The 18,059-nt window shown below is 37.1% G+C and overlaps 5 protein-coding genes across 5 annotated transcripts in view; 3 read left to right on the forward strand and 2 right to left on the reverse strand.

The window, feature by feature from the left end:
* The first annotated feature begins 843 nt into the window (after positions 1–843).
* Positions 844–9,735, forward strand: LOC106305409 (putative ABC transporter B family member 8). Its single transcript, XM_013741785.1, has 9 exons — positions 844–1,084; positions 1,497–1,551; positions 1,655–1,833; positions 2,622–3,079; positions 3,447–3,993; positions 4,067–4,246; positions 4,610–5,905; positions 7,651–8,063; positions 9,263–9,735. The coding sequence occupies exons 1-9, from the start codon at positions 854–856 to the stop codon at positions 9,627–9,629; spliced, it is 3,726 nt and encodes a 1,241-aa protein (XP_013597239.1). The 5' UTR covers positions 844–853; the 3' UTR covers positions 9,630–9,735.
* A 2,135-nt stretch (positions 9,736–11,870) lies between these two features.
* On the reverse strand, positions 11,871–13,044 carry LOC106303148. The gene is made up of 5 exons (XM_013739491.1): positions 12,936–13,044; positions 12,647–12,877; positions 12,264–12,297; positions 12,094–12,155; positions 11,871–11,972 (listed from the first exon to the last, which is right to left on the reverse strand). The coding sequence occupies exons 1-5, from the start codon at positions 13,042–13,044 to the stop codon at positions 11,893–11,895; spliced, it is 516 nt and encodes a 171-aa protein (XP_013594945.1). The 3' UTR covers positions 11,871–11,892.
* LOC106306000 lies at positions 12,976–15,227 on the forward strand. The gene is made up of 8 exons (XM_013742445.1): positions 12,976–13,442; positions 13,797–13,934; positions 14,020–14,088; positions 14,175–14,246; positions 14,330–14,412; positions 14,492–14,623; positions 14,700–14,913; positions 15,026–15,227. Exons 1-8 carry the CDS (start codon positions 13,047–13,049, stop codon positions 15,068–15,070), a joined length of 1,149 nt encoding a protein of 382 aa, XP_013597899.1. The 5' UTR covers positions 12,976–13,046; the 3' UTR covers positions 15,071–15,227.
* A 66-nt stretch (positions 15,228–15,293) lies between these two features.
* On the forward strand, positions 15,294–16,595 carry LOC106306001. The gene is made up of 4 exons (XM_013742447.1): positions 15,294–15,637; positions 15,726–15,812; positions 16,011–16,183; positions 16,256–16,595. Exons 1-4 carry the CDS (start codon positions 15,349–15,351, stop codon positions 16,448–16,450), a joined length of 744 nt encoding a protein of 247 aa, XP_013597901.1. The 5' UTR covers positions 15,294–15,348; the 3' UTR covers positions 16,451–16,595.
* A 115-nt stretch (positions 16,596–16,710) lies between these two features.
* The window catches only part of LOC106305999, a gene marked incomplete in the record, with an annotated part of 4,418 nt that continues 3,069 nt past the window's right edge, over positions 16,711–18,059 (reverse strand). Inside the window, 1 exon segment of the mRNA XM_013742444.1 lies at positions 16,711–18,059. Within this exon segment, the coding sequence (XP_013597898.1) occupies positions 16,883–18,059 (1,177 nt within the window).

Raw genomic sequence — 18,059 nt, forward strand, 5'->3', positions numbered from 1 at the left:
CTTTACAAAGGTATTTATACAAACTGTCGATAGCTGACTTATCGGATGTCAAGCTTATCATATCTCAATACATATTTATCTCTTAAGGTCTAATGCATATCCTAGATAAATACAATCTTTATCTAACATAGTAACTTCCAAGTTTTTTTAATGGCAAAAGGATAGATATTTCCGTAATAGAAGGTTTCTGAGGAGGTTGATACAACATCAACATCAATGTTGTTTTATCAATGCAATCTCCTAGAGTCTTTATGTTTTTCTTTTGTTCAATGTAATATCAAAGTAGCAGTTTAGAACTATGCAGTTTCATTTTCGAAAAGCGTTGTTTTTTTTTGAAAATTAAAAATGCATTAGTCTGCTGCATAATTAGTAGTATATCGTTAGTGGTTTTTCGCTGTGATTTCAGTCTTACAAAGAAGGGGGTAGAGTATAGCTAATATTTGAGAAAATGTTAAATACAAAACACGTTTTCAAAACATAAATAAGTGATTTAAACAAAAAACAACATAAATAAGTGATGGACACAAATAGAAATACAGATAAGTGTTAAGTTGTCAGATTTCTCTAAAGAATTTATCAAATATTATAACTGTATGTACTAAACATAAATATCATAATGAAATATGCATGTGATGAAATAAAATTATCAACAACTATAAGAGAAAGACATATTAAAGAATACCTAACTATATACACGCCCCACAAATAAAGGCAATGATATTTAATTGTTAAAACAAGTAAAAACAAAAGCTCCTGTAGCACGTCCATTAACCATCACTAACCTCACTCTTCTTATAAATAAGACAATTCTCCTCGTCGATGTTATATGAGAAATTACAAGAAAAAAAATAAGATGGCGTCTCGAGAGAAAACCGAGCCAGTTTCATCTAAATCGAGTTGTAACATACATGTAATATTTCGGTTCGCAGATTGGATAGATATAGTTCTGATGGTACTTGGTACGGTGGGAGCCATTGGAGATGGCATGTCCACGAATGTGGCGTTAGTGTTCGCAAGCAAGATCATGAATAGCTTGGGCTACGGTCAACACAATCCTCATACTTTCAAGGACGAGGTTCAGAAGGTTAGTCATCTTTCAATTCATAAAAAAATCCACCGTGTGCAAGTTTGATTTCCTTGGTGGACTTGTGACAAGAGATCTGCTCACAAATAAATATAGTTGGGCGCTTGGGAAACCAAAAGACAAATGGTCGGTTGATTTTGTTACTAGATCAATTTTTTTTTTGTATTTATTATATGAAAAAAATTCTTAAATTTGACATCGTGTATAGATCACAAAATGAAAAATGAACTCTTCTCATCGTTTTTATGGATCCAAATAATCTTGTTAATATATAAGAAATTTTTAATCGCTAAAGTGATATGCAGTTCAAGTGATTCTACTCGATGTCAAAATGATCCAACATATGTATCCTTGTGTGATCAGATTTTCTTAAAACATCTGATCACGAGATTAATGAGTTTGTTGTAAACAGTGCAGCTTATACTTTGTATACTTGGGACTGGCTATCCTGGGAGTGGCATTTATGGGTAATATCAAGATAGTTTCTCTATAAATAAGTTTTTTTTGTCGACAGTTCTCTACAAATAAGTTCTCAAAGAAAATATGTTAAAATGTATTATTTGGGTGCAGAGGGCTATTGTTGGAGCAAAACAAGCGAGAGACAAGTTGAGAAGATTCGTCGAACATATCTTAAAGCTGTTCTCCGACAAGAAGTTTCTTTCTTTGAATCAGAAGATGCTTCCATTTCTGAAATTATTCACACCATTTCCACTGACACTTCTCTCATCCAACAACTTCTTAGTGAAAAGGTATCAAATTCTGACAAAGTATTTCTTAGATGGTTAATCAGCTTTGTTCTAAGTATATAAATTCAGACGTTTAAGATTTAAAACATAAAAGAAAAATATTCTAAAATACTGTAAAAGATAAGTCTTAGTTCAAAATATACCGCTCATTTAGTATTAATTAATAAAACACCACAAAATTACGTTTAGGAAGAGTTTTTGAAAATTTAGGAAGAACATCCATTTTAAAGCTTTCAGAGATTAAACGCCACCGGCCAACGTAATATTTGTTCTTCTCTTAATCCCAGGGTTGATCCAACGAAAATACCCGGTTTAGAAAGAGTTAATAAACATGTAAAACTACAATTTATGTTGAAATAATTAATTTATGTGTTGTATATGTAAAATATTAATTATATCAATGTATAGTAAAGGTAATTCCACTAAGAGAAATATAATAAAAAATATAAGCTTTTCGTTTTATCTTATCTTTATTTTATTATATTTATTGTCTTTTTCAAAATTTTCTTATCGAAATCGCAAAAGCCTAGAAACTTGCATGCCTTTTCTTGGTTACACAACTTGTCAATATTTTAACCCATCCGGCAAATTTACTTGACCTAACTTAAAAATAAATGCTGACATCGTCAATAAGTTACATCATCATGCAAAGTGTATAGTAACTGTAGTGACATTACTTTTGTATATATATATATATATTAAAAAAGTTGTTTAAACATTTTTCTTTCTTATTTTTAAATACTATATATTTCATGTTGAAGAAAGTTATAATTCTGCTGTTATAATCTCAGGTGCCCATATTCTTGATGCACACATCAGTTTTCATTACAGGCCTCGTGTTTGCGGCATACTTCTCATGGAGATTAACCCTAGTAGCCCTCCCATCACTTCTTCTTCTTCTAATCCCAGGGTTGATCTATGGCAAATACCTTGTTTATTTATCTAACAAATCCTACAATGAATACGCCAAAGCAAACTCAATCGTGGAACAAGCTCTAAGCTCCATCAAGACCATTCTTTCATTCACGGCTGAGACTCAAATCATCAAGAGCTACTCAGAGATCTTGGAAAGACACAAGAAGCTTGGGCTAAAGCAAGGGTTGGCCAAAGGTTTAGCCGTGGGAAGCACAGGGATCTCTTTCACCATATGGGCTTTTCTTGCGTGGTACGGAAGCAGGTTGGTGATGCACAAACAAGAAACCGGTGGACGCATTTACGCAGCTGGGATCTCTTTCATTTTGAGTGGCCTGTAAGTAAGTGAATAATTGCATATTCTCATATCGCAAGAGAGTTATCTCTCCGTTCTAAATAATTATCACTGAAAAAAGTCAAACCGTAAGTGCTTTGTCGATTCTAGAGTGACTTAGATCTCAATGCACCAGTAAAAAAAACACATTTCGTTTACTATCTTTTAGGATTAGAAACACACCTATTAGTAAATAAGGAAAATTTTCTGAAGGATAAAAAGATTGTAAATTATTAGTTTACACAATCAATATACAAACCTTAGAATAGGTATTTGACTCGAGTGTTTCTAAAGTGTTCTTGTCTTTCTTTCTTTTTTTTTTAATTCGCGTTTATTCACAACATGTTTGTTGAATGAATAAATGATGTAGTTCTCTAGGGACGGCACTTACTGAGATCAGATATTTCTCTGAGGCTTCAGTTGCAGCAGCTAGAATATGTTCAAGGATTGATAGAGTTCCAGAGATAGATGGTGAAGATACGACTAAAGGGTTCATACCAAATGCAAAGATCGAGGGAAGAGTAGAGTTTGAGCATGTAACCTTTACATATCCTTCTCGTCCAAAATCTATTATTCTCAGGGACTTCACTCTCAGAGCAGATGCTGGAAGAACCGTAGCTCTTATGGGAGCTAGTGGATGTGGTAAGTCGACAGTGATCGCATTGCTGCAACGGTTCTATGATCCAACAGAAGGGTTTGTGAGGATCGATGGGTTTGACATAAAGACTCTTCAGTTAAAATGGATGAGAGAACAAATTGGTGTTGTGAGTCAAGACCATGCTTTGTTTGGGACCTCCATCAAGGAAAATATTATGTTTGGGAAAGATAATGCATCGATGGATGAAGTCATTTCAGCTGCCAAGGCTGCAAATGCTGATGACTTTATTACACAACTTCCAGATGGTTATGAGACACAGGTGTGTTTTATAGTTATTTGCTTCACATGATTATAGACTTGTGTATTTTATTTTAACAATGACATGAAAACAGATAGGTGATCGTGGGGCACTTTTATCTGGAGGTCAAAAGCAACGGATTGCAATTGCACGTGCGATCATTAGAAATCCAGTGATTTTACTTTTAGATGAAGCAACAAGTGCACTAGATGCAGAATCTGAAACATTGATTCAAGTTTCACTTGATCAAGTAGCAGCTGGAAGAACCACACTGGTACGTGAAACCACTCTCAAAGTCCATATGTGTTGTGAACAAACGCGAATCAAACTTAAAAAAATAGCATGTATATGTGTTTTGAACAAAAGCGAATAAAACTTGAAACATAGAATGTGAACTCTATTACATCAAATATCCGTTTTAGAGTATGTATATTGATTGTGAGGATGAAAAATTAATAACCCTTTACTTTCTTATGGCCTAATGAATGTGTCATTTTACTAATACATCGAGATTTAATTCACTTTGAATACAAGGTGATACAGTAACAACCTTAATACAAGTTTCAATAGACTACATGTCATGGTCTATATAATATGCCTTTTCTTTTGTAACGAAATCCATCTATTGTGAAAATAGGTGGTGGCCCATAAGCTTTCAACAGTTAGAGGAGCGGATCACATTGCTGTGCTAGAAAACGGTTCCGTTAAAGAAATGGGTTCTCATGAAGATTTGATGACCAAGAACAACCATTATGCAAAACTCATAAACATTCAAAGACAATTCAGCAGCCAAGAACATCGACAAGATCTTCAAGATGGTGTCAAAACTCCTGAGGGGAGACAATACTGGTCCGCCAGGAACAGTTTCAGTAGGCTAAGCATTAGGTCTACACCTGATCTCATTGCTTCCCCTATCCCCTTCGAGAGCATTCACGCAGCAGAACCTGATGATAACCTCCCTTCCACTTCTTTCACTAGACTTCTTCCTTTGGTCTCCCCTGAGTGGAAGTCTTCTCTCTTCGGCTGCATCTCAGCTGCAACATTTGGTGCAATCCAACCGATTTACGCCTTAAACATAGGCGGTATGATCTCTGCTTTTTTCGCCACAAGCTCAAAGCAAATGCAGGACAGGATCCGGATTTATTCCTTAATCTTTATCTCCCTCACCTTTATCTCCATGACCCTTAATCTCATTCAGCATTACAGCTTTGCCAAGATGGGTGAAAGGCTAATGCAAAGGCTTCGTTTGAGGATGCTTGAAAAGATTTTCACCTTTGAACCGGCCTGGTTTGATGTGGAAGAGAACTCTAGCGGTGAGCTTTGTGCAAGGCTTAGTAATGAGGCATCCACTGTGAAGTCCATAGTTTCAGACAGAATCTCCTTGCTCGTCCAGACCATTTCAGGTGTCCTAATCGCCATGGTTATCGGTCTACTAGTTGCATGGAAACTTGCGTTGGTCATGATAGCTGTCCAGCCTCTCTCTGTCCTTTGCTTCTACACAAAGAAAGTGTTGCTCACCAGCATTTCCCGTAACTACGCCTATGCGCAAAACCGTAGCTCAAACATTGCATCAGAAGCTGTTTACAACCACAAGATTGTTACATCTTTAGGGTCAACGAAAAAGATTATAGAGATATTTGATAAGGCTCAAGATGAGGCTAGAAGAAAGGGTAAGAAGGCAGCATGGCTCGCAGGGTTTGGGATGGGATCGGCGCAGTGCCTAACCTTCATGACATGGGCGTTAGACTTTTGGTATGGAGGAGTGTTGGTTCAAAAGGGAGAGATCTCTGCTGGGGATGTGTTCAAGACGTTCTTTGTTTTGGTTAGCACCGGTAAGTTTATTGCGGAAGCAGGAAGCATGACTTCTGACCTTGCCAAGGGCTCAGCCGCCATATCTTCCGTCTTCAAAATACTTGACCGTCCTTCACCTCAAGTAAGATACTAACAACCCATTAACAGTTCGTTATTTTCTATACATAGAGTTTTCTTGTTATTTATTCCATATATATACAAGATATGAATATAGCCTAATAACAACATAATAATGTTGTGATCTCTGCTAATTAAAAATTGAATAAAGCAAAACCCAATCGATATACAAATATTCGTTTTAAAACTTGTTTATTGATTGTGTAATGGTGGACCATCTATTTCCCCACGAAAACTATCATATAGCATCAAATCCCCACCGAACTTTAACTTCATGCTAAATCCCCACAAAATAAAAATTGCAAAGCTATTTCTCCATGAATCAATAGTTCGTAACTTAATTATCCATAGACCATGGTTTAAATTGGTTTATTAGTTTTAATTGATTTACTCCAAATCAAAAAGCTTAAAATCAATTAAACCAAACCAAAATCCAATTTTTATATATAATTTTTTTTCTTAAAAAATTTATCATCTTCTTTAGAGACCTTCCTTCTCTTTTTTCACCAGCGTCGTTAATCCTAGCCATGGCCAAAAACTGATCTTCTCTCATGATAATTTATTGGTGAGAACGAAAGCAGTATTGGAGTCATCTCAAACCCTTCTTAGTACACAATACCGTAACTGGTCTTCCTAAAGACGATAAGCTCTGTTGCTAGCGGCGTTTCTCCTCCTCTAACCCTTCACTCATCTTCTCTGAGAATCTCCTCAATCCAGGCTATAATCTCTCCTCCTCCATTGACGTTTAATCAAAAACGTAGACATCACCATCGTAAATCCGTCAATATACTGCATGAGAGACTCGCAGTTTTCGGTATATATGCTTATGCTGCAGACGAATTTGATGGTTTCTGGTGAAAAAGACGATATGAGTTTAATCTAACCGACATGTTGATGAATTAAATGTTGAATTTGGTTTCTGGGTACTTAAGCCTCTCAAAGAAAAGGCATGGGCGGATATCTTTGATGAAGGAGACAATATTGATTGGAAGAAGAACATAAGTTTGATGTTTCTTAGAAAAAAAATTGCAAAAGAGATTTTAGTACATCACAGAAACATAAGAAGGTTGACGAATTACGGTGGTTCAGGTGGGAAGTTTATGCGTTTTTTTTTACAACTGAAGAAGGTTTTGTTTTGTTCATCAGAAAACAAAGATACATCATAGGTGGAGGGCTGGTAAAAAAATATATATAAAAATTGGATTTTGGTTTGGTGTAATTGATTTTAAGTTGTTTGGTTAAAGAGAAAACCAATTTAAACAAATAAACCAATTTAAACCGTGGTCTATGGGTAATTAAGTTTTGAATTATTGATTCATGGAGAAATAAGTTTGTAACATTTAATTCATGGAAATTTAGAATGAGGTCATATTTCGATGGGGATCTGATGCTATATGATAGTTATCATGGAGAAATAGATCTTCCACCCATTGTGTAAATGAATAGTTACAATTATGAACATATAAATACAGATTTCTGATTTCATATAAATACAGATTTCCCTTTTGCTGTCAAAAAGTTCTCATTTTGCTGAAGCCGGGTTTATTTTTAATTACTAAAGTTGGTTTTTTAAAGCCTCAAAAGAATAACCGGTAAATAAATGTATCTTTTTCTTGTTTGCAAGAAATTAAAATCACTCATAAAATCAACACTTAATAATTTCATATACTTAGTTGAAGATAATTTCTCGGAATTATTCTAAATATATGATGCAATAAACTAGTTTTATTTTGTCATGGATACGTGAAGGACAATACAAACCATGGAGCAAAGATTGAGGCAATAACCGGGAGAATAGAGCTAAAGAAGGTTGATTTCTCTTATCCAAACCGGCCTAGTATTCCAGTGCTCCAACAGTTTTCCTTAGACATCAAGCCTGGGACAAGCATTGGTTTGGTCGGTACATCAGGGTGCGGGAAATCAACAGTGATCGCTTTGATCCAGCGCTTCTATGACGTGGAAAAGGGATGTGTGAAAATAGACGGTGTAGATCTGAGAGAACTAGATATAAAATGGTACAGGAAATATACTGCACTAGTGAGCCAAGAGCCAGTTGTTTATTCAGGAAGTATCCGAGAGAATATTTTGCTTGGACGGCCCGAAGCGGCTGAGGATGAGGTTATGGAGGCTGCTAAAGCCGCCAATGCACATGATTTCATCTCGTAAGTATAACTCTTCCTTTTAGTACTAAAACACAAGTCATGGAAATGAGTAGACAAGTATTACATCCACATTTCTTGTTTCTTACTAGTTTAGGGTTTGGGTTTTTCATGAAGTGTACACTTTATCCAAAACCAACATCAGTTCTGAAATAGAAAAATATTATATATGGGGCACAATAATTTTTATAGATATTTTATATAATATATATTTTTACAGTTTTTGTTATGTTATTGTTTAAATGCTATATGCTTATGATAAATCTTTCGACTAAATAAATACCCTCTTTGTTTCTGAAAATATTGTTTTACAAAAACAAAATTTAAAATATATATTTATGTTTTCAATACATTTTATATGAGTTAATAATCACAAATTGTAATCTTAAAATAATAATTACATTTACTTAACTACTATTAGTTAATCACATAAAATAATGTATTTATTATCAAATTTAATATATTTTAATACATATAAACATAAAATATTTATCTTGTTAGAAATAGAATGAGGAAAATATGAAATTTGAACTTCAAGATTGATATTTACACAACAAAACTGAACAAATTAGATAAATATAATTAATTTAATAAATTTTAAGGGAACAAGAAATGACACAAATAAATATGAGAACAAAGAGCAATTATATACGTTAAGTTTGACACTAAAAGTTAAATAACAAAAAGATGAATATGGTAAAACGTTGGAGCCTGTGGCACACCACAGACCTAATTTAACCAAATATTTCAGATTAACATACTCAAAATTGTGTTAGAAACAAAAAGTATAAAGTTAGTATGGGGCACGTGCTCCGTCTGTTATGGGACTGGGTCCGCCCCTGGTTCTGAACATAGGCCTATGTTCCCAAAACTTTTAAGAATTTATAAGCATAAATTCTAAAATTATTGTTAATTTTTTTCGTTAAAGCTCTCATTAAATTGTTTATGTATATTCCCAAAATTTCAGAACCAACTGTACATTTTTTTTTTAATTTAAATTTTATTCAACTAGAAAAACTAAAATTCAGATCCGGTTACGAGCATGATTTGAACAAAATTTCACAAATGAATGTATTACTTTTCTAGCTGTCCAAAACCTATGGACTTATGAATATGTGAATGTAATTGTTGAAAGACCTAAATAAACCATCTTCAGTTATATTGTTAGTGAATTTTTTGCTTTTGTTTTTCTTGTTATAAAGGGCAATGGAGGAAGGATATGAAACGGAGTGTGGAGAAAGAGGAGTGCAACTATCAGGTGGTCAAAAACAGAGGCTAGCTATCGCTAGAGCCTTTCTCAGAAACCCTGTGATACTTCTACTTGACGAGGTTACGAGTTCCTTAGACTCTGACTCAGAGCAGGCTGTTCAGGAGGCTCTAGCTCGGATCATGGCTAGCCGGAAGATGACAACTGTAGTTGTGGCTCACCGCCTCAACACCCTGAAGAAATTGGACCGCATTGCAGTAATTGCAGATGGAACCGTAGTGGAGACAGGTAGCTACGACCGCTTGAAGAACATGGGAGGCCAGTTCTCTAGACTTCTTCATGCTCATGATCTCAAATCTTGAAGAACTTTCTACAGAAGAAAGTCAAGGGTCGACTGAATAAGAACAGTATCGACTAAATAAAGTTATGTTGTAGTATTTAATATGAAATTAAATACTAAATGTATCATAATATATCCAATAACTTATACAGTAAAGATCACTGTATAACCTCTAATTATATAACAAAAAATCTTTTGATCAAGAATTTTTTAGTATTTTTACACCGAACATTTGGATTTCAAATTCCAGAATATACATGTGATCCAAATGTTCAAATTCCAGAATATATATGTGATTTATCATTAATCATACGTATTAGTGCAGAATTTGTTTTACAAAAATGTGGGGTGGATAGAACCGTCTTAAATCTTCATCAAAATAAATTTGTCGGTTATAGATTAGCCTTTAAATAAATTTTAATTTTGAAATAGAATAAATCAGTATTTCTCTTAAAAAAATATATCTATAGATAATTCACTCTCTCCTAACAAGTTTTATCACGTGTGCTCTGCTCTGTGTAACAAGAAGAAGCTTAGAGCATCATTAACCCTAGCATCTCAAGTAGAGTGCTTAATTTTTTATTTTTTTTATTTTTTCTCCAATTAAAAAAATAATAATTAAAAACGAACCAATCGAGAGGCGCCACGTGTCAGTGAGACCCGCGAAACAGTACAAGCATCGATGCTAAATCTGGCATTTTTAGCACCCATTCTTCCTCTTTTATGGTGGACTCCACCACTAAACACTCATTTAAGCATATCCTTTAAAGATGCTCTTAGGTTTGTTAGTGTATCCTAACAAGTTTTAGCACGTGTGCTCTGTGTAATAAGAAGAAGCTGGTTAGTGTAGGAGTAAATTTGTTATTTTGAAAAAACAGCTCAGGCAAAAAGTTGATTTTCATCCATGCAAATAGAGATGTCAAATAGGTTTATCCATCCCGTTCTGTCTCGTACCGCGGCGGACTAGTCGTCGAACGGGTTACAGCGGGTATGTCCCGCGCGGACTGCGGTCTTCAAACCCGTACCGCAGAATATATAGGCCTTCGCAGGCCGTCCTGCGGGACGTCTCCTTATCAAACCGCCTGATATAGCTTTTTTCATGAATGTTCAAGTAGAAGAGTTGGGTAAGAGAGTTGAAGAGAGCTCATAAGCTTCACTAAAGCCTTATCAAAATCAATGCCACAAAGCTCCGTTTGTGCTTGCGTTCTTGAGTTAAAAGCCTTCTTTTGTTATCAACATAAGTTTTTGTGGAGTTTAAATCTGATTGAGCAGTTGTCTTTGTAATAATTTGGCTCAAGTGTTGTATGTCTTCATCAAACTATCTCTCTTTTTAAATTATTTGGATTGCAAAAAAATAAGTGAATCACTTTGCCAAAGTATACAAGTGACATGATATACAACTAACTTTTCTCCTAAACAACACCATTGTAACCAAATTTAAATTAAGAAAAACACCACTTCACAGTATTGAAAACAAAACCAATCAACTTAAACAAAAAATATTGTAGTAAAGTAATTCATAGTTGTGTGTAATAAAAAGAGAAAACCAAATCAAAACACCGCCAGAGCTCGATTCGTCATCGTCGGAGCTGGAGTCGTCATCGTCGGAGTTCGAATCATCATCACCGGAGCTCAAATCATCATCGCCAGAACTCCTTATGTTTTCTAGGGGAAAAGTCACAATAATCGCTTTCTTCTCACTATCTTTATCGTTTTTTCAGGTAAAAAAAGAAATGAAAAAAAAATGCGGGTCCATGTAATCCCGCATGATCCGTTTTGGCTCATCCCGCAAAAGACTCAGTCCCGCAAAGATCCGTCCCGTGAGGCCCGCAAATTTACGGGTTTAGAAAACTTCGTCCCAATACTGTACTGCGACAGTCTTTTATGGGCCAGACCCGCGGTCCAGATCCATGATTGTTCGATGTTATCTGTGTGTATAGGGGATGCAATTTCCCTTAAAAAAAAACTATTTTTCTCCAAATATCAAAACACCGTCGTATTGAAAACAGAACATAAGAGCATCATTATCCTAGAGACCTTTAAGGGTCTCTTAATTAATTTTTAATACTATTTGAGTAGAAAATTTGGTTAAGAGATTTAGCTAAGAACTTTCAATTTTTATGTCCTTCATTGCAAGTCTCTTATTTAAGGGTTCTAAAAAAAAAAATCAAATGAGAAAGATTCAAGTGATAAAGGAAACAGCTTTCATTACACTTTTATTCCACAAACCTTAGAGACAACATGCTTTCAAGATAGACGCAAAGCTAATAGAATTCATGAAGCAATCAAATATGTTTGCATGATGAGAAGAGCAGTCTACATACCCGTAAGCGAGCAACCTCTCCAATTTGCATTCCGATAACGCCTTCATCCCATCGTGTAAGCAAAAGATTTCAACAATTTTAAATTCATATTAGCTCTTGTTATGGAAGGAATAACAGAACCATAGCAATATGATCAAACCATAAAACAGAGGAAAATATTACCTTTGATGACAGCACCTTTACCGACTATGAAGGAGAAAGGCTTTTGCCCAGCGTCCTTTGTACTACTCATATACCAAAGTCCAAAACACATTTAGGCTTCACGAAATAACAAAGTTAACAAGAAAAGACAAAACCATAAAGCAACAATGTGTGTGAGATGATCTTTTTACCTCCAGAACTGCTGGGATAGATCACCACCTTTCCCTGAAACAAAACACAAAGCATTACAAATTACGATTTCGAAACAAAGGGCATATATAGAGAGTTTCAATCTCATACAAGAAAACATGTATTATTATTATTATTATTAGATAATTAAGCTTACTACTACAAGAGGTCGATTTATTATTAGATCACCACCAGTTCATCAACAAGTTCTCACACACACACTCACTCTGATCTCAGAACATAAACCCCAATTAAATAGATTTCTCCAGAAAGTAATCGAACACAAATAGCGAAACATCCAGCCACTACCACATCAGCTGAGCAGAATTTTTTGTAAGATCGATTTTCCCTACAATGGGAAGTTTCAAAGATAAGAGAGGTTTACCGAATCCGGTGCAGTGAACGGTGACGGTTTGATCCGGAGCACGTTTGGGACCGGTCCCGGGTCTGATGATTTGTTTCTCCGCTCCGTTGCCGGCGGCACCATCTCTCTCTCTCGCTGCGAATTGGGAGAAATTGAAGAAGAGCGAAGTCGGGGAAGAAGGAGAGCAAAGTCTCAAAAGGAGACACGTGTTAATAACATACGTCTCTTGTAGTCTCCAAATAAGAGACGTGTCTTCACATATAAGCTAATTTTCTTTTATTTTAATTCATAAATAAAATAAGAACCCTACTAAAGACGTGGGATAAAGATGCTCTAAGCAAAACGATTGGTGCAGCTATAGCCAACAAGCACCAGTAATAAAAGCAGAACACAGAGACGCAAACTTCTATCGAAAACATCTATGGCCACAGCTGCTCAGCTCTCCGGCCACTTTAACCGGCCAATCATCACCGCCGTTAGAACTGATCACCGGCTGCATGTAACCACCACTCATTACCTCCCTCTCCCACGGAGACAACGCAGCTTAACATCTCGTCTGCGGCATTGTATGAGTCTTCAAGTGGGCAACGAAACGCCTCCGACATCGACGGTGGACATGGAACAGCTCGTCGGGTTCCTATACAAGGATCTTCCTCACCTTTTCGACGACCAAGGGATCGATCCGAAGGCCTACGATGAGCGCGTGAAGTTCAGAGACCCCATCACCAAGCACGACACTATAAGTGGATATCTCTTCAACATCTCTCTCTTGAAGAATCTCTTCACTCCTGACTTTCGACTCCACTGGGCAAAACAGGTCTTTTTGCTAAAGCTCTCAACTTTACTCTGTTTCTGATCCAAAGTTGAACACTTTACTCATTGATTGTATGTATGAAACAGAGGAGCTGTAACATCAAACTTTACTCTGTTTTTCGAAAGTTGCTTCGCTCATTTCCTATTAGTCCACTGATTCTGATGCAAAGTCGAACACTTAACGAATAATAAAACGATCTCTTAGCACTTGCTTGTTGTGATACTATATTAGAGATTGTAAAGATAAGCTCTTTCTCGTTGATTGTATATTAGAAACAGAGGAAATGAAGTTAATTACAGATTAAAGATAAGCTCTTTTGCTACCATTTATGATGCTGGACTGATGCATCTGCTATAGACAGGTCCATACGAGATAACAACAAGGTGGACTATGGTAATGAAGTTCTCGCTTTTACCGTGGAAGCCAGAGCTCGTGTTCACAGGGTTATCAATCATGGCTGTTAATCCAGAAACTAAGAAATTTTGCAGCCATCTGGTATGGTTTTAGGCATGTCTTTTATAATCTTGTGAAATCTTCTTTGTTGTGTGTGTGGTCTACTTAATAACAGCTCAATGTGCAGGACTTGTGGGACTCTATAAAAAACAATGACTACTTCTCTTTTGAAGGTCTTGTTGATGTGTTTAAGCAGGTGGCTGGCTTGTCTCATTTTGCTTTCTTGCCATGAACTAATCATCTCTTGCAAGTGAGTTGAAAAAAGTTTACTTTTTATGGCAGTTACGGGTGTATAAAACGCCTGATTTGGAAACTCCAAAGTATCAGATACTGAAAAGAACAGCAAACTATGAGGTCACATAGCTTCTTCCCTTGTGGTTAAAAGAGCTTAGTGTACCAATATGCAAACCTGAAATACATTTGTAAATGTATGGCAGGTGAGAAAGTATGAACCTTTTATAGTAGTGGAGACAAACGGTGACAAGCTCTCTGGCTCCTCAGGTTTCAACAATGTGGCAGGGTGAGAGTTGAAGCAATTTTTTTTTTGTAGTCCATAAACTCTTCTGGCGTTGTTGTGATGATAAATGTGACTTATGAAGGTACATATTTGGGAAAAACGCGACGATGGAGAAAATACCAATGACAACACCAGTGTTCACCCAAGCAACGGATCCTGAACTCTCTTCAGTGTCAGTACAAATTGTCATTCCATCTGGAAAAGATCTCAGCAGGTAAAGATTAGTTGATGATGGAACTGATGAGTAGTGAGTAAAAAAGTTGTTAATTTGGTTGCTTGTCGCTTTATAGCTTACCAATGCCTAATGAAGAAAAGATAAACTTGAAGAAGTTGGAAGGAGGTTTTGCTGCGGCAGTGAAGTTTAGTGGGAAACCAACGGAGGATGTTGTCCGTGAAAAAGAGAATGAACTGAGGAAGAGTTTGAGTAAAGATGGTCTTGAAGCTAAGACGGGTTGTATGCTTGCTCGTTACAATGATCCAGGACGAACATGGAGCTTCATAATGGTAATGATTCCAAGCTTTAGTTAGAAACCATATGTTACTCTTTTTATGACATATATATTAGTGGTTTGGCTTGGCTCTAAGCTGTTATTTGTAATCTGCCTTTCATTTGCAGAGGAACGAAGTTATCATATGGCTTGAGGAGTTCAGCTTGGATTAGCTAGATCTTTGCTTGGCCAAACGTTACCAAAAAGTTACCATATTGTATGTAGAGACTCAGTTTACTTCATTGTTGCAAGATCACCACACTCCGAGAATAGAAAAGTTGTATACTTTGTCTTTATGGTTCAATGAAAAGTTGTATACTTTAGATAAAAGAGAACTTTGACTAGCAAAACGGTGTCGGTTTGAGTCGATCCACCTAGAAAATAGTCCCAGTCCTATCATTTGCTTCCGTAAAGGACTTTACTTTTCAGCCGACCAAACCAAGAAGAAGCAATGCCACTGTCACTGGTTCAAGCAGCTTCAGTGTCCTACTTGAGATCCCACTCAACGGCTCCTACTCTCTTCAAGCCTTCCTCTGCTTTACTTCTTAAAAAGTCAATCTTTCCTGATTCCAAGTTAACAACTTTCCAACGGATCTTTCGTTCCACGAATAAAGCCTCAAACGGGTCTGCTCGTGCTTCCTTGCTCGAGACCCCTGTCTTATGGGCTGGTCGAGTTTGTGTCTTTTACGCGCTTGTCAAAGCTGGTTTAGCTGGATCCAAGTCTAACCCCATCGTTTCTGGTTAAAACGTTCTCCATGGTTGTTTTTTGAAAATGGTTTTAGCTTTCATCGTTTTGATTTTTGATTTGATGGTGTTGGATAATCTCAGGGTTGGAAAGTGGTGGTGTTGATGTTGAAGATGATGGTGCGGATCTTGGTTTCTCAAAGTGGATTCAGAACATTAAGGGCAAACCAGGTTTAAGTTTCAACACTTACTCTGACCCATTCTTGTCATATATAGGTGTCCAAGTCTAGAGCTTTGATCCAACTTCACATACAAATGAATTATATAACCTTTTTTAGATAGGTAGATAGATTGGTTGGTTTAGTCAATGAATCTATCCTAGCTAAATGTTGAGTTTGAGACAAATCTTTTTATATTTTAAATGCTCAGAAAAGGATGCAGCTGATAAGAGGAAGCTGGTGAGCAAATGGCACCCAACGACAAAGGGAACGCTTAGAAGGAACTACAGGGTACCTTCCAAAGGCGAAGGAAACCGTCTTCTCAAAGCCATTGCATCTCTTCTCTCAGATGATGACCACTTTAGGGATGCAACATCTCACAAGGTTTAACAATAAACACATCTATAATAATCTTCACACTTGTTTCTCTCTCACCAAATTGAGACACTACTGTAGGGTTGTCAAATACGGCGGGAGAGTGCGCATGGTCAAAGCGTATGTTGCAACAACGTGAGAGCTCTGTTTGATGAGTTACCAACTCCACATTTGGTGGTTGAGATCACACCTTTTCCAGCCGGTCCGCTTACAGAGAATGATTACCTTAAGGCCGAGAAGCTGGAAAAGGTTCTTAGGTTAGGCCCCAACGTTTGAACCCATCTGGTACTCAGAGAGAGTGTTCCACTATGTGTCTAATTCCAAAATCTGTACATACTCTGCCATCTTTTGACGCTATCAAACTATTAGCCTCTCGTCAAGCACATATAACTATCATTATCATGATTACAAGATCATTTTAAGGTACAGACAAGTTTCGACATAACCATTTTTTGACAACGTTTTCCTCAGGCCATCGTCAATGTTAAGTATGCTAAGCTACCATCAAATAACACAACAACAAAAGAAACAAAAAATAAGCACAAATGAATTTTCTGTGGCGATTTTCAATTTTCCCATTAAAATCACAAAAGACAAACATTTATACATGGAAAAGACAAAGCCAATGCTTTGAAACTTTCTGTTAGGAAAATTATATCAAATGTTATCTCTTTTTCCTCAGTAATGAAAAAAAACACTAACGAGTCATCATGCGTCACTAGGTGAAAAAGGATCATATACTTGATGCACACCTGCGTTAGACCTGTGTCGAATCTGTGGTTGGCCATTTGGGTTCAGGTTATCATTATGAAACACTGGTCTTGGAGGGAAAAAAGCAGAACGCTGCGGGAACTGAGCTTCAGGGAAGTTCCTAGGCATCACCCGAGGCAATGGAGGTCCAAAGCTCTGCAAGTTTGAAGATCTCACGTTACCATGAAATGGTCTAGGCAGGTGGTTCAGGGGTTGATCCATCTGCCTCCCAAAGTGCTGTGATCTTGCGAAACTTTGTCCAAAATGTTGGGAGGCTGGACTGACGGATGGGGCTCGAAATACCAGAGGAGGGAGATGAACTGTTTGAGAGTTGGGTCTAGGAGATATATGTGATTGTGGATGGAAACCGAAATCACCTTGAAATGGCCTTGGAGCTGTATTTGTGGAAGGATAAGTAGGAAGAGGACCAGCAAGCCTGCCAGAAACATGTGGTGACACTGACATGGGACGCAGAGAACCACCAGAAGCATATTCTGTTAGATGTTTCAGACTGATACCAGAGGGAAAGGGAACTGATGGTATTTCAGTACCTGTCTGATGAGCTACCGGATGTAAACTGAGGTTAGGAGCCAGAGGCCGTATTGATTGGGACATGTTGCTTGAGACCATGTCTGGCAACAGCGTTGGTCTAAATCCACTGCTAGGTACAGTTTGGAAAGTCGACGGCCTCATTGTAGATCGTGGTCCTAGTGGTTGTACCAGACTGCCAGAATATGGAGGCAGAGTCGAAAAACCTGGTTGAACTAACGATCCTTGCGGGGCAACCACGGAGTAGGGCCTTGGTGTGCTGGAAAGGTTAAAAGAAAACAAATCTGGTGGACGAGGGACTTGAAAGTCAGGACGTAATGATGTGTTAAGATGAATTGGTTGCTGAGCAAAAGGAGGATTGGTTAGCAGTTCTTGATCCGGGATACGATTACCAAGAGTTGGAGCAGAGGGATTAAGATGTGGATGAAATGGAACTTGATTTGAAGCCAATGGAAAAGAGGAGCCATGTTCTTCGAGTTGGGTTTGTGAAGGTTGTACAGAGCTGACAGTTGGCTGTTCGGAGTTTGGGTCTGTAGCAGTTACGTTGTTGTTGCCTGGAACGGTTGAAACGTCTTCAGATCTAGAT

Source organism: Brassica oleracea, chromosome C7, assembly GCF_000695525.1.
Source record: "Brassica oleracea var. oleracea cultivar TO1000 chromosome C7, BOL, whole genome shotgun sequence".
Classification (NCBI taxonomy): domain Eukaryota; kingdom Viridiplantae; phylum Streptophyta; class Magnoliopsida; order Brassicales; family Brassicaceae; genus Brassica; species Brassica oleracea.